Genomic DNA, 15,009 nt, shown 5'->3' on the forward strand with positions numbered 1-15,009 from the left:
GTGTTGGATCCCTCCAGGAAAAGGAGAGAGAAACAAAGCATCTCTTCTCCCACCCTTGGTGAAAGCTCCAACCACTGGATAATAGAGGTGGATTCAACAGGACTGACTGTACACATGTTAAAGGAAACCAGTGATTATGAGTTCATTTTGTGCAGGGCCTGAGTGTGCAGCTGACTGGGACATGGCTACACACACAGACGGAGGGAACACCTCACCTGTGAATCCTAGCAGCAATGAGACATCCTTTCAGTCCTGAGCCACGTCATCCATTTGCCCAGCCGTGCCTCCAGGCAGAACTGAGCACCTCATGAGCTTGAAGGTTGGGAATGCAACCATCATCAGCAGACACATCAAACACAATATATATTTTATTGGTTGAATTTCCAAGGAAGTTAAAAACCAGATGAAAGAGATTTGCATAGCATAATCGCTACAATTTATGGAGAATAATCATATTTTTATGCAGTCTTTTATTTTGATTTGGATGTAATTTTGACAGAAAGATGACCTAAGATTTGTAGTATACTTTGAAGGACACCATTGAAAGTATACAAATCATAAACTAATCTGAAATATCTTAGTGTATCAGAAAACTTCTCCTAAAAATACCGATTTCTGTTTTGTGATTTCAGCCTCCTGGCTATTATTAGAACTTGTAACAATCACCATTTTTACCTTGAGATTTGAGAAGGGGCTAAGTCTCACAGAGAATGCAATATGTCTGAATAATTAACTTCAAGTAAATAAGCATTTGGTTTTCAAAGATATAGAGGACTTTTTATATATAGCAGTCTGGAAATACTATATTAAGTGCATTTATTATCCATATAAGGCAAACATATATCTGCAATTATTATTTAATTATTAAAAGATTTAATTTGGCAGTAATTGGGGTATTTAGATCAAAGAGCCTACATTCATACGAAGTTGTCTCATTTTCCCTATACTTGGAAAGTTAAGAAATAAACCCTTATAGAACATAAAAATTTTTAATACAGTGTTTCAAAGTGTTTATGCCCCTTTTGTATGTGCAGTCTTAGGCATTGCAGTATGCTAAATTTCTTCTTCCACTGAATTATTTTTTCACATTATGGGAGGGTTGTTCTTTCTGCAAACTTACAGTGCATGCCATTTAAAAGTGACTTTTTGCATTTCGAGATTTTCCACAGAGTTTTATCACTGAGAAGAATTTGTCTTCATCGATGGAAAGACATATCAGTACTGGCAGGAACACTCCACTTACTAGAAGGGAAATATTATCTTTTATTTAGCTGATAGATTCCTTATACATCTTCCATCAGTCTGAAGCGTTGTGACATTTCCTACCACTGTACCACAAGGATGTTCCTTCTGGGAAATGCACAGACAATACTAATGACTATGTTCATACATCAGAGAAAATCTTTCCCCCCTGTAAAATGGCAAAATTATTCTTGATCTAATATTACCAAGCCACAGCAGAGAGAATGTGTAATTGACTGTAAATAATAGGTCAAAATGACCAAGCATGACATTTTTAAAGTTCAAATCCTCTCATCCATAGTTATCATACATTGCATTATGGATATTCACAAATTGTCATTTGTGAATTCATTGTCAAGCTACTGTGTACCAAAGTGACTTATTTTGTACTAAATGCAATAACGAGTGAAACAGAGCTTTTTGAGGTTGCTTTCAATTTCCTTTTCTAACTTCTGCCATTTTAAACAAATGACACAGTGGTGAGGTGAAGAGGACAGATCAGAACACCAGAGATCACTGAAGGTCAGCATACAACAGATCTCTTAATATTAAATCTGCCAGAGCTATGCTGGCTTTCTACCCAACAAAGCAATGCTCTGCATAACAGAAAGTGAAGCAGTTAAGAGATTTAGATACCAGGAAACTGCTTTTCAAGGTTTTAAAAAAACCTCATTACAACCTCAGATAACTGACTATTAGAGAGAAAACTCCCTGCTTTTCAAAGCAGGCATCAAGGAGCAGACCTTGGGCTCTGAAGTGGAAGGTACAACTCTCAAAACTGATTTTCAGTTTACATACATATGAAAAACCTCTCTCTTCCCATGTATTTTATGGCAGATTGTAAGAAACAGACAATGTTTCTTCTCATTTCCATTACAAAGCTCTGCTGAGAAACTGTTCCAGCTGAAGTGAGTAAAACCAGTTCTTCAAAAGAACAAAGGGAAAAAGAAACCATACATTAGAAAAAAATAAAAGGAAAAAAAAGGAAAGATAGAAAGAAGAAAGAGCATTTTTGAATTCTGATTTGTGCACTGGGTGATGAGCTTCCTTTTTCCCATTCTCTGCTGCTCTGTGGTAGACGTTCTCCTTTCAGAATGACTGTCTGACCAACTTTTTCGCAAAGCCGCCTGCCTCCCTCCGGGGATATGCTCAAACAACTCAAGGATTGCTTCAGCCAGAAGCACTTTCACACAGCTGGAGCCAAAATTGCGCCTAAATCATATTGGATGAGAGTTTTGACGGTGCTTTTAGTGGGGTCAAAATTTCACTTCCCAGATGGCAATAGAGCAGCCAGTCTAGGAGAATTTTCTCTTCCAGAAGGACTTTCTGGAAGCATGAAATCATCCCATAGCTAGCTGGACACATGTTGAGGGGCATAAAATACCTGGCCTCAATGTATTCAGTCTTGATTTACATCAGCTTTCCATGTGGGTTTTCTTTTCTGCTCTGTGTCTTCCTTTATTTATTTCTTTGTAATTTTCACAATAATTGATACTTCAGACTAAGGTTTCAGACATTTGCTCTCATAAATCAGAAAGCATGAGTCTTTTTTAGGAGGTGCAAACAGCCATTTAAGACGGGCATTATGAAATGAACAAAGGGTAAGAAAAAAGAATGCTTTGACCTGTTTGTGATAGAGAAGCATTTAAACTCAAGAGTTCCCTCAAGTCGCCATTAAAGATTGCTGAGGATAAACAAAGTTTGTATAGAAAATGACTGCAGTTTTCAATTACTTGAAACATCTCTAATTAGAAATAACGTGTCAGCATCCACAAATGTATAAGGAAACAAGAGTGTGGAACTCATAGAGTCATGAAATGGCTTGGGGTGGAAGGGTCCTTAAAGACCATTTAGTTCCAACTCCCCTTCTATAGGCAGGAACACCATTACATTAAAAATCCCAGGGAAGACATCACATAAAATAAATCAGAGGGAAAAGTAACAAATGGAAGAGAAAGACATTGAGAACAAATGGATGAAATTCCTTCACAGGCAATGTGTCTTGCAAATGAATCCTCATTATCTTTGTGCCGTGGTGGTGTTCTCACACACTACTTCCAAAGGGGGAGACAGACTTCTCAAAAATTCCCTCTTTTCCATTGCTTTCACACTGTCTACACATCACCTTCAGTTTTCTTTTGGAGAAGCTGAATGCACTGCTACTCTCATGCCACTCTTCCACTGCTTTCTTCCCACCCACATTGTTTCTAAAATATGTCTTGCATCCTATCCTAATTGGGGTTTTGACAAAGCAGAAGGAAGTAGTGTATTATTGTGTTTACTTTCCTTCACTGAGATGTGGCTTTCTGACAACAAAGTTGGGCTTGTTTTGGGAGTCATCCACCAGTAAGACTTGATCAAACCTGTTGCATCCTGAAGCAATTGTGCAAAATAGAATTATGGCTGCTGCAACCTAATCACAAGCAAAAACATGTAGGTGAGCTGTAATTATCAACAGTTTTGCCATCTGATAACATTTACAGCAAACAGAAAATTACCCGTAGCAAATGAGTGGAAGCTTTTTCTTTTTTGTGTGTGTAACTGACTACTGACTTTTCCCTGTAGTTGCTTAAAAATTTCATCTCCACCAGAGAATCTATCCTGAACATTTTTCTTCACTGGATATCGGAGGCTGAATTTCTGTATTCTCCTTCAGCACTGGAAGTACTTGAGACCCAACTGATAAAGTATCTGAAAAGGATGAGCACAAGGGCTGGTTCATCAGGTATATGCCAAAGTTTGTCTGAAAAAAAGCAAAATATTTAAGATGCAATGCATGTTAGAGTAATCAATTCTATAGAGGATCTCACAACCCAGATATGTTTAGAAGAAATATATTGCTTTAAGAATAAGGAGGTGTGCACTATGTACATGTAATTAAGAACATTCTTAACTCATTAATTACAATAGACTGGTAAACAGAAGCTAATGCCATGCTATTCAAGAAGAATAGCTTAAGTGGATAAATAACACAGTATTTCATCATGAGCTCCATAGTATCATATATGTAATTCACACTCCCTTACAATCATGTTATTTAATGTCTGCTCTGCCTCCTTGACAAATGCAGTTAATGTATTGTCACAAACAAAGGCTCTACAGCATGGGAACACTGGTATGTTCCAACAGTAAAGAAGTCTTGCATCTCCTACCATGAATTATGCGCTCTGTTAACAGAACTTTATTCTGCCTAGCCTCTGTGAGTTTCCCTTCATTTGTTTTTTTATGCATATTCTAGTATGTTTTACAGAAAATATTCAGCAAGTTTGTTTTATTGTTGTTCTCACTTGTTAAGTCATTATCTGTGAATCCATCCTGCATAAATCTTAGAAATACTTAGAATATCTCTTTGGGATACTGAGTAATATAGAAAAGAAAAATGGAATATCCACTTTGCCCACTGACCATGCAACCTTCACAGACACCAAAGACCTGAACTGAGTGCCTGCATTCTTATGTGAGGTCTTGATCTCAAGCAGTTGAGTGTTACAGTTGTGGGTCTGATCTGGAAATGTCACAGGAAGAGACTGGTGTGGTTCTGTGGTTTTGTTTTCCAGCACTGGAGAATTTAGAAACACGCAAGAAAAAGATTTGTCATCACATGACAATATTTTCCAAAGAATTAGATAATAGTTAATCAAAAAATATGTAAAGTAGGAAATAAAAAAGGAACAGTAAAGACCATGTTAAATTGACAACAGATTTTTAGACTTCAGGAAGTCTTTGCTCTTTAAACTGAGGACCTTGGAAACCCAATATTAATTTTTTGTCTCTTCTTACAGGTTTAAAAAGCATTTTGATTTGGTAGACTACAGCCAAAATGTACAAGTCATTACAAAGTAAATAAATAAGCAACCCAAATACAAAATTCTATTATCTTTTTCTATTTCCTGATTACATTTACTGCCATTGTTCAGATCAATGATCCTGAAATTGAGTGAATTACATTTAGAGCAGGTTAAAAAAAATAGTAGGTAAAAGGGATTGCAATAAAGAAAAAATAGATGAAGTAATGGGGTAACAGAGAACAGCTCTTAGTCTTTGAAGAATTTATGAGAGGTAAGTTTGAGATCTACTCCCAAGTAAGAGAGATGCTGTAAAGCAGAGATCTATCCAAACATGGCCTCAGACCATCAATTTGGGTCTTTCTGCTTCATTTGTAATCCTAAATATCAATGAGAAAAATGGCCCTAAGCATAGGTATTTTTGGCTACCTCTGCTATTCCTTCATCTCACTGGCATGTGACATATAGAGGGCAAGAGCTGGACCTCTCAGGCCTATCCTGCTGTTGGAACCCAGGACATCCCTCTGGGTGCCCTGGATGGCTCAAGCCCCTGGTAGGGGGCTCAGAGATCTTGGCAGGAAGCCAAAGACACTTGGGTTTTTTATATAACCCATGGAGCAAATTACCAACCTTGTATGAAGAGTTACAAGTCACAGAAGATTAAGTAGAATGATAATGAATTTATCACAGGATGAAAAGTGGAATTTTGGGGATTTTTAGAATAGGGGTCTAGGAGGCAAGATGGAGGGATTTGGGTGTTTTCTTGCCCTTCTTCCTTCTTCTTCCTAGCTTCCATTTTCTGTGTGATGTTGGCACTTTTGGATTGGTTTAGGGTAGAAGTAGACAGTCTAACAGAGATGAGAGGTATTGGAAAATAATGGTAAATAAAGTACACGTAGTTTTTAGTATAAAATGTTGGCACCAGCCTGAGGGTGGGCAGTATGCCTTGGACAGACCTGCAAGACAGACCTCTGTGGGTCAGGAAAAGAATGTATTAGATAAGAGAAAATAAACAACATTGGGAACCACCAAGGAATTCCTACTCCTTCTTCAACTATCGGCCTGGGAAAAAGGACTCTTGGGGTCATCCTGACCACAGGAAACCCGAGATCCTACTGCTGGCACTTTTTGGGTACAAGTGGCTGTATTGATGGACACAGGGCACAACCCTGTGGACAACGTTCTAAGCTGACGAATGGCTGCAGCACTGTAACATCCCAGCTCTCTAGCACAGGGACTCTGTTGGACCAACCATCACGCTCTAGTGGTGTCAGTAACTGTTTCATTAAAAATATTAAAGTACATAGTCTTGTTTTTCCATTTTTGCTTTTCTCTCATTTGTTGACAAGTTTCGCTATTGGCATAAGTGATGTGTTTTTCAGCTTTGTGGTTGATAAGCTGGATTCACCTCCTATACCCTAGTGCAAAAATGACAGTTGCCATGATTTTGTTATTTTAAAAAATCAGGACATTATAAAACAAATATTGTAAAATGAATACCAGTTCATGCTACACCACATTTCACACAGGAAGGAATTTTTTAACTCATCCATATAAATGAGCTTATTTGATGCATGAGAAGTTTTTATTTATATTTACTGTATTGTCATCTTGATATATCTTCAAATGAGACTAAAATAAATCTGGGTAGATTGTTCACTGTGAAGAACTTAATTTACCAAGTTTTGTTATTGAAAATAATTTAGCAGGATTTTTTTTTTAATGCACCTTAAAACATTCAGAATTATTTAAGAAAATGCATGTCTTAATGCATCTTTTTTTCAGGAGTTCTCAAATACTGTTTTAATACTGGTCCTTAGTATTTTATTTCTCTGACTGGGCATCTCAAGTCTCAGTGGTTTTTTCAGTGAGTAATGCCTAAGGAGTTTCCAAGGTGATGATACACTGATGGTGTACATATTTTAGCAGTAATGCCTGCTCAGATCTGTCGACCTCTTTTTTTCTTTTCTTTTCCTTTTTTTTTTTTTTTTTTTTTTTTGTGAATATTCTTAAAACCAAAATTTAGCCTGTAATTGCCAGAAATAGATTTAACATCTTTTAAGGAAATTTCCCTATTTTTTTCAATAATTGCAAATAATGACTCAGCAAGAACTGATAACAGCAATCACACACACACACCCCCCTGTTAAGCAGCCACAAAAGCTGCATCTGCCACTTCAGCTCTCTTTCAAGAGAAAGATAAAACGTAGAAATCCTCACATTGCTGATGAAAAATGAGGCTTTCAGATGCAGAGATTACAGCTCACAGAGTTATTACAGTGAACCTCATAATCTCTGCCTGCTACCTTTTCCTGACTTCAAGGACATTTTATTCTGCACATAATCTTCCCAGAACACACCAAGAACTGGGCAGGGAGTGCAGGACCGTGAGCACCATGGCTTTATCTGTCAGTTGAGACTTTTCCCATTACTGTAAAATGTTACAGGAACAAAAAACTTAAAGCTTCTTGATTAGGAAAAAGTAGACCACTTCACTGCTGGGAGAAATAGAAAAACATACATATTCTTGCCAACAGTGAATCATATGATAGTCATCACACTCACTTAAAGGAGGAGCTATGAAATGCTGTCATTCTTGCATGTTGTTTCAAGTTCATTTACTGCATCAACAGTAACATGCTCTGCTCAGAAATTCACTGACAAATACCCTGTGTACACTATCCCCTTCTGCAAGACAGAAACGAGAGGGGCTTCATCTGACAAAAGTCTGAGGTGAGATGTCTTTGAGTTAAAACTCCTAAAGAACCAGGTAACACAGACTGGAGCCTGGTAGAGAAATACCCTACTAGAATGTGTAACAAGCACATAAATCATACTGCATGCTCATACTTAGCTTTGGATGGATGAGTTCTGGACTTTGCGTCTCAGCTGCCATATTCCAGCAGATAAATTTACCTGTCCAGGTCTGATCATTTGTTCATACAATAACAAACTCCCTCTCATCCAAAGATCTGGGACATGAAATTATTAAAATGGAGTTTTTATGTAACAATGTTTTATTAGCTTTAGATTTAGTAGAATGCAAAGCCTTACAAAATAGGAGAGAGGAAGTACTCACTTCTGACATACTGATTTTTTATATTGGAAAATGGTAAAATTTTAAGATGGTGATAATGAAACCCCACATTGTTCTGTTGAAAATATCTGGACTGTAGAATGTTTCCTTAAGAACTGATATTCTTTTGCTCTACCTTAACTAAATACATTTTCCAGTTCAGTCACCGATGAGAAAAGAGAATCATATTATTTCAGAGGCCTATTAATTACAACAATCACTGTTCTCAAATGTTCCAGATATTTGAATGAAAATCATTGCATGGTGTAAAGCCCTGTGTTACTATGAAAATAATGATAATGATGCATCAGATATAAGAGGTAATTTGCTATCCTTGCTAACATTTCACTAAACAATCCAAAGGCATGGCATCTAATTCTGCATGAAAAGAAGCTCTCCCAAGGCACAATGAGATACATAAAGGAGTATCAACAGGCCCCAGAAAAAAACACAAGCTTTTTAGTGTATGAAGGCATGTGCAAACATAATGGATTTCCCTTGATGTACTGCTATCCATACATTTAGACCAGGGCAGACTGCTAATGCAAAAATTCCCTTTGCTACCTTGCCAGCAAGCCCCAGTTTATAGCACTGCTGCAAATCTACCCACAGGGCTTCCGCTGTCATTAGTGCTAAACGGCATCTGCAAAACACCAAAGAGAGGCAGGAATGCTGTGTTCTCCCTTTTCCACCCATGTGTGTTTTGTGTCAGGTGGTGAGGCATGTGAAACAGCATGTGGCCATTTCCTTAATGGAGTTATCTAGTCTTTCCTAATCTCCTGCAGTAACAGAGAGCACTCTGTCATACGAGGAGAGCTCATCTTTCCTTTCCAGTCAAAAATTACAGAAGGAATCCTTTATGAGTGTTTCTGCAGAGCTCAAGTTCACTTTATAGAGGTGTTCACATTTTGTGTCAAACAATGACATAAAAGGTTTAATAAAAAGCAGCTGGCAAGGCTTCAGCACCATGCTTTGCATTTATCTGGAAGGATGTAAATTGCTTGGGTGACTAGTTACAGTAGCTGCTTCTGATTTTCAGCTGCAATCCATCTATGCAAAGGCTCCATCTTTCAATTTGAAGCATCAGGTTCTCTGAGTCTCAGAGGAATGGAGAAAAACAGGATTTTGGAAATAAATATTGAACTACCTCCTACCAGCCTTACGTTATTTAGCTCATTATTGAAGTTCATTGGCAGTGCTGCTATTTGGCTACTTGTTTGATAAATTTCAATGTAATTTTTTCAGGTTGGCATTCTTGGAAAAACCAAAATAAAATGGTAAATATTGACACCTGAGTCTCTTTTCTATCTGCAGTATATTTAATGTTTTGGCAATCAACTTGCTACAGCAGTTTTCCAAAAACCTGGGAAACTATCTTAAATCTTATTTTTCTGCAGTAGTTATTTTTTTTTGTAGTTTGTATCAGATTATTGACAGATGGGAGCAAACACTGCTGAATTCCTTCACTGAATCTGCATCTGATTTAAAAAAATAAAAGAAAATTAAGTCTATTAGTTGACTCCTTAGCAGAAAAGCACATGGTAGAGATATGAGTCACCAAAGGATTAGCTCCGCGATTTAACACAGTCACATGAACTTGATGTTCTTTCTCTCTCCCCACTGTGAGCTGTGTAAGATTTGGATCAGCATCCTCTGTTAGGTCTGCTGAGCACACTAGAAATGCCATAGTCCTTTCTGGGTGCTGCTCACTGATAATCAGCTGGTGCCCATCACCACAGAGGCGACCTGCAGGAGGAATGGGCTTGGAGATGTTCTCAGACCAGACTAGCCAAAGCTACCAGCTCAAACTCTCCCTTTTCAATTGTGAGCTAAGCCAGAGGACTCGCCCTCATGCAGAGCAGGACATGCTCACAAGACCCCATCCACCAGCAGTGCTGGCAAAAGGCTGGGAGAAACCAAAAAAGGCTGAATGCCAGTGTCTTTGCAGCGTGAACATCGGCGCAGCTGAGGCAGAGAGAGCGCTGCCCCGCCGTGATCAGCAGCACCTGACTTGTCTTGCAGTGCAGCTTTTATCAGGCGCCAGATCCTTCTCGACAGGCTGGATTGCTCTCTTTGCCTTAGTCCTGTTTGAATGAGCCACTTGGTTCTAGCAGTGCATCAAGAAAATCTCTTCATTGTTGAGTTAATCAGAATGAGACAGGAGCTCATCTTTGCTGTGGGAAACATGCAGAAGATGATGTGTCTCTCTTGAGAATCTGCATCCTGAGTAAGGTTTTGTTGCCATTTTCTCACTGAGTACAGAGTGCTTTTTGCAGAGGTTTCAAGTCATAATCCACTAAAACCCATATGGGCAGAAAAAGTCCTCTGTGCACTACACCTCATGTGGCAGCAGGGAGCATCCCCGTCCCAAGTGTCCAAATGTGCTCTGAAGTGTCCCAGATGCCACAGCTGTGGCTCACCATTATTGGGAAAGGGTCCCTGTCCTCAGGCTACCCACCATGGCCAGGAGCTCATCTCACAAAGGCTCATGTGCTGTGGTGACCTGGAGCAGAGTCTGCTGTGCAAGCCTAAGTCACCTCAGGTCAGTGGGAAGCTGTGCCTCGACAGCCAGCCCTGCTCACTGCACAGGGCTGGCTCCGACACGGAGCCAGAGGAGCTATTCACCAAGGATAACAGCCAACAAAAAGAAAGCCCTTTGTCTGCTTAATGAGTCACTGAGACGAATCAATTTTTTTTTTTTTTTTTTTTGTCCAAACATAGAATGCAGTATTTGTAAGTTGTTTGTGCATGGTCTGGTTGAATGATTTGCAGCCTATTTGTTATTGTTCTGCGCCGGTGCTGTGCCCCGTCTCTGCTGTTTGGCGGGTACTGGCAAGGCTCCGAGCTCCGACTGCCTGAGACACTTCAACAACAGCAGCTTAACCAACAGGAAGCAATGAATTTTGAATAAGGATTTCAGCTAAATAAATACGTGTGAGGAGATTTGTGGAGCCTTTGGGATGCCGAACTGTCTAGCCATCATCTGAGCACTCTGAATTCCAAGAAGCAACATAATCTAAGGAAGCAGGACCTCAAATAAAACACCTGCATTTCACACTTACTTTCAGGTCACTTTCCTAAGCAATTACTTTCCACTTTGACTATAATCACATCTGCTCTATTTTTCCTGCTAATTTCTCAGAGTAAGAATAAAGTTTACTCTTACATGCCAACTATACAATTTCAAACACTTTTGGATTTTTCAGCATATTTCTTTTCTTAAAAGACATCAGTGCATCAACTTGTGCTTTTAAGACCAAAATAAACACACTGTAATAAAAGCAAGCACAGTTAAAAATAATGCATATTAATAGTCCATTTCTGAATAAAAAAATGTACTGAGCATTTTATAGAAATAAACAGTGCCATATCTGGGTTGTAAGAGCATCCTCTTTCTGCAGAAAAAAATCCAAATGGTAACAACTTAACTGAATATTCGCTCAGCAGATATTTCACTACCCATGCAATAAAGTCACTACATCTTTCATTACAGCTATTTTGAAGTACTGTACTGACCTTTCTACCTCTGGCAGCAGACAGGGACTGTAGAATTTCTTTGTTTCGTTCCCCAGACTGTTGATCAATGCAGATTATTTGACATCTGCTACATGGACCCACAACCTGAAATTTTAGTTAAAGAAAATTCATGGCTGTTTATCAAAGCAGTACAGCGTGGAACAGTACAAGCTTCCGACCATCATAATATATTAAACACATACCTTTTGCATACCTTTTCTGTGGCTTTTCAAGCTTTCATTATGTAAAAGGTCAAGTCTGTTCACCTAATGTAGTTAGTCTACTCGCAAAAGTCTCACTGAATTTTTAATTCACTTTTTAATTTTTTTAAGAAAAACTTTCTCAGAGACAGAATCTGAGAATACCAGACAAAATACTTGTATTTCCTGATGGCTTCACTTTTTCTGTCGGTTAGCAGGGCTCCTTGCCCAAAGAACTGAATACAAAATTAAGCCAATGCCTCAGAATATAACTCAAGGAGGATTTTCTCGGGACTGGGAAATACAAAATATATTTCTTATATGCATGGTACTTTTAAATACTCAGAATGTAAAATATTTAAATATACAAGTTTACCTAATCAGAAGAAAGAATTCATTCTCTATCATCTATTACACATGATGTTAACATCATATGTAGTTGTTCTTAAAGCTAATTGTTGTTTGAACTAAAGTATGTTTTTAGAGGAAAAAAAAACCATAACAAACAACCATGCAACAAATTTCTTCTTAGAGCTTTAAAATGGAGAAGGATGACATATTGCACTTTCATTTAACACTGCATCCCTAACTTTACCAAAGCTGTACATTACAGAAATTACGTCTTACAGTACACATTCCACTTTTGTAAAAAGTGCCATAAATTTCAAATAGGGCAAATAATTAAACTGTACACTTCAAATATTTTATGTGCTGATCTGAAGTGATATTTCAGGTTTTTGAGATGTATCTAGACTGCTTGTATAACTCTTCAGCATAATCATCAACACCAAACATCAGCTCTTTCAGAAAATTATTTTCTACAGCTCTATTTTTTTAATTAAAAGAACAACAAGACAGAGAAGGAAATATTTTTTCCATGCTTTACTTGGTCCAACAGCTTCTACCATTTTTGTGGCATAAAGAAGCATTAGCATAATTTCTAGTGTTATTACATCAGTATCTGAAAAAGGACCTAGCAGAGATGAGAAAAGACAAAGCAAGTTACATAAGCCTTTCTATTTTTGCCTTATATTCCTAAAGTATATCAATGCCAGAAATAGGAATGCCTTTTATTTTGTAGTTTTACAGTAACTTATCAGCAGGATCCTCAGCTGAACTCCCAGTGTAACTCCAGCCTCCAACAAGCCAGACACTATGGATTTTGTCCTTTTTGTTCCCCATTTCTTACTTATAGGAATTTTTCCTCAATTTTCTCTAACTTACATTGCAACTTACTGATCAAAGTGCACATAAGAAGAGACCAGACAAGCAATATTTTCCACCCTTGCTGAAAAAGTTTCTCGCAGCATGCTGACTAATCAATCACATCTTCTAGATTTGACCTTGGTACTCCTGTCATTCACACTTAAATTATAATCTCTAAGAAAACAGTGACTAAGCCACTTTCACATCCTAGGCAAATCATCTTCAAATTCATAGTTCATATCCCTTACGTATAATGTAGCTTTTACAGATTCTTTGTTAAGAGTTTTTCTTGAAAGAATGTATTTACAAACAAGGTCTGAATCCTCAGCATTTTCCTTACAGTATATAAGACTTTATGTTGTTAGCTGTGACATGAAGCACAACATACCAAAAAACCCTACCAGGCAAGAATTAGAAACATGTCTTGAGTGAAGACTAGGATAAGATGTATACAACAGAGGGCAATAGACCATGAGTGTTCACTTGCATTCATGTCCAGTCTTTTGGCCATCAGTTTCTTGATTTGCAGTAACATGAGGTTATATTTGGACTACTGTGCTAAACAGCAACAAGTATTCTCTGCTGATGTGCTGGCTAAATATGTGCTGTAAATTTTGCCTCAAAAAACCTGATTATTATTCAGTTCAGATAGATAAAGATTAGAAACACTATGAATTATGCAATTCAATAGAAGTGTGGAGAAATATGGCAAAACCTCTTAAATTTATTGAAGTACGTTTGTCATGGGACACATCACTTATTTTTTTTATTTCCACACTTCATAAATTTCACTTGCACAAAGTGTGCTGCCCATATTCTAGTCAAAGCCTTGTAAAAATTGTTTTGCCTCCAGGAATCAAAATGCTTTGTGATACACTGGGGCACGGACAAGAGAGAAAAGGTCACACCTGGAATTGCAGAGCACCTATTGAAATCTCAGCCCACTCCTCTTCTTCAAAGGACTCTGGTGCACTGATGACAATGTTGGCACGGAAACGTCGGATCAATTCCTCTATTTCCAATGGCTCCTTCAATCTGTCTCACAGAGTTGACAGAGCAAAAGAAAAAATAAATTATTAATTAATTTTGCACTAGATGTTTGTGCTGTAAGACTCTGGTGGCTCATGTGATTAGCAAACGCTTCTCCAAAATAACCTGGACCAAGTTTTATTACAAAGGCTATGGAAATGGCTCAAGGTACTCAACTAGAGTTTGTAACCTCTCAGCCATAACATGTAACCCTCTAGGTGGCTTCTTCAGAGGTGTAACATGGAACTGCAGGTATGGAAACATGTAGACAGGTGATTGTGAACCATGCATATGAGAAAATTCCCAATTTGTTATCATATGTAAGACTAATGGTAACAAGTAAAAAGATCTTTTCAGTTAGCAATCATTAGACTTGTTAAATATTGTAAAAATAGAAGCTTCTAGAACCAAAGGCAAATAAAATTTTATTCTGCACATGCTGCAATGTCAGAAGGGACAAAACCAGCAGTTGCTGAAGGTGAAAAAGGCCAGTAAAATAATTTTATGAGAGAATATATCCCTCATATTATTATTATTTGCCTTTGGGAGGCAGCAGATTGCACTAAACGATAGGTGTTTTAAAAAAAAATTAATCTCTGTGTGGTGATATCTCCTCCTCTTTACAAGCATTTGAGCTGCCAAAGTGTAGATTTGTGTCAGTGTGGAGAATGTATATGAGACAGAAAGAGCATCAGACTGCATACAAATATCAGAAATCTTGCTGCATCTTTGAATTGCCATTCTTCACTTTTCTTTTAAAGGAGAACTTGAACAAGACCAGAAAAAAGAAAAAAAAAGACACTGTAAAAGTTGCCAGAGCATTCCCTCAGTGCCACAGTTAGTAGAGAAGAACATTTCTTTTTGCATTAGCTGTTAAGGACATGAACCATTTTTGATACTCCATAAACCGTACTCTGACAACTTAGGGATATGACATTGTACAGCAGAGGCAGAA

At 37.9% G+C, this 15,009-nt stretch overlaps 1 protein-coding gene across 11 annotated transcripts in view; it reads right to left on the minus strand.

Annotated features, from left to right (window-relative positions):
- Positions 1 to 350: 350 nt before the first annotated feature.
- Positions 351 to 15,009, minus strand: part of MOCOS (molybdenum cofactor sulfurase) — a 261,142-nt gene continuing 246,483 nt past the window's right edge. For 10 of the 11 annotated variants that reach the window (XM_064430118.1, XM_064430164.1, XM_064430139.1 and 7 more), the window contains 3 exons: positions 13,934 to 14,060; positions 11,620 to 11,724; positions 351 to 3,985 (listed from right to left, as the gene is read on the minus strand). In XM_064430118.1, coding sequence (XP_064286188.1) covers positions 3,839 to 3,985; positions 11,620 to 11,724; positions 13,934 to 14,060 — 379 coding nt within the window. In that variant the 3' untranslated portion in view covers positions 351 to 3,838. Of the gene's footprint in view, positions 3,986 to 4,687; positions 4,802 to 11,619; positions 11,725 to 13,933; positions 14,061 to 15,009 lie in introns of those variants that run through there. The other variant, XM_064430129.1, reaches the window with a different exon arrangement.

This window comes from Passer domesticus, chromosome 1 (genome assembly GCF_036417665.1).
Source record: "Passer domesticus isolate bPasDom1 chromosome 1, bPasDom1.hap1, whole genome shotgun sequence".
NCBI lineage: Eukaryota > Metazoa > Chordata > Aves > Passeriformes > Passeridae > Passer > Passer domesticus.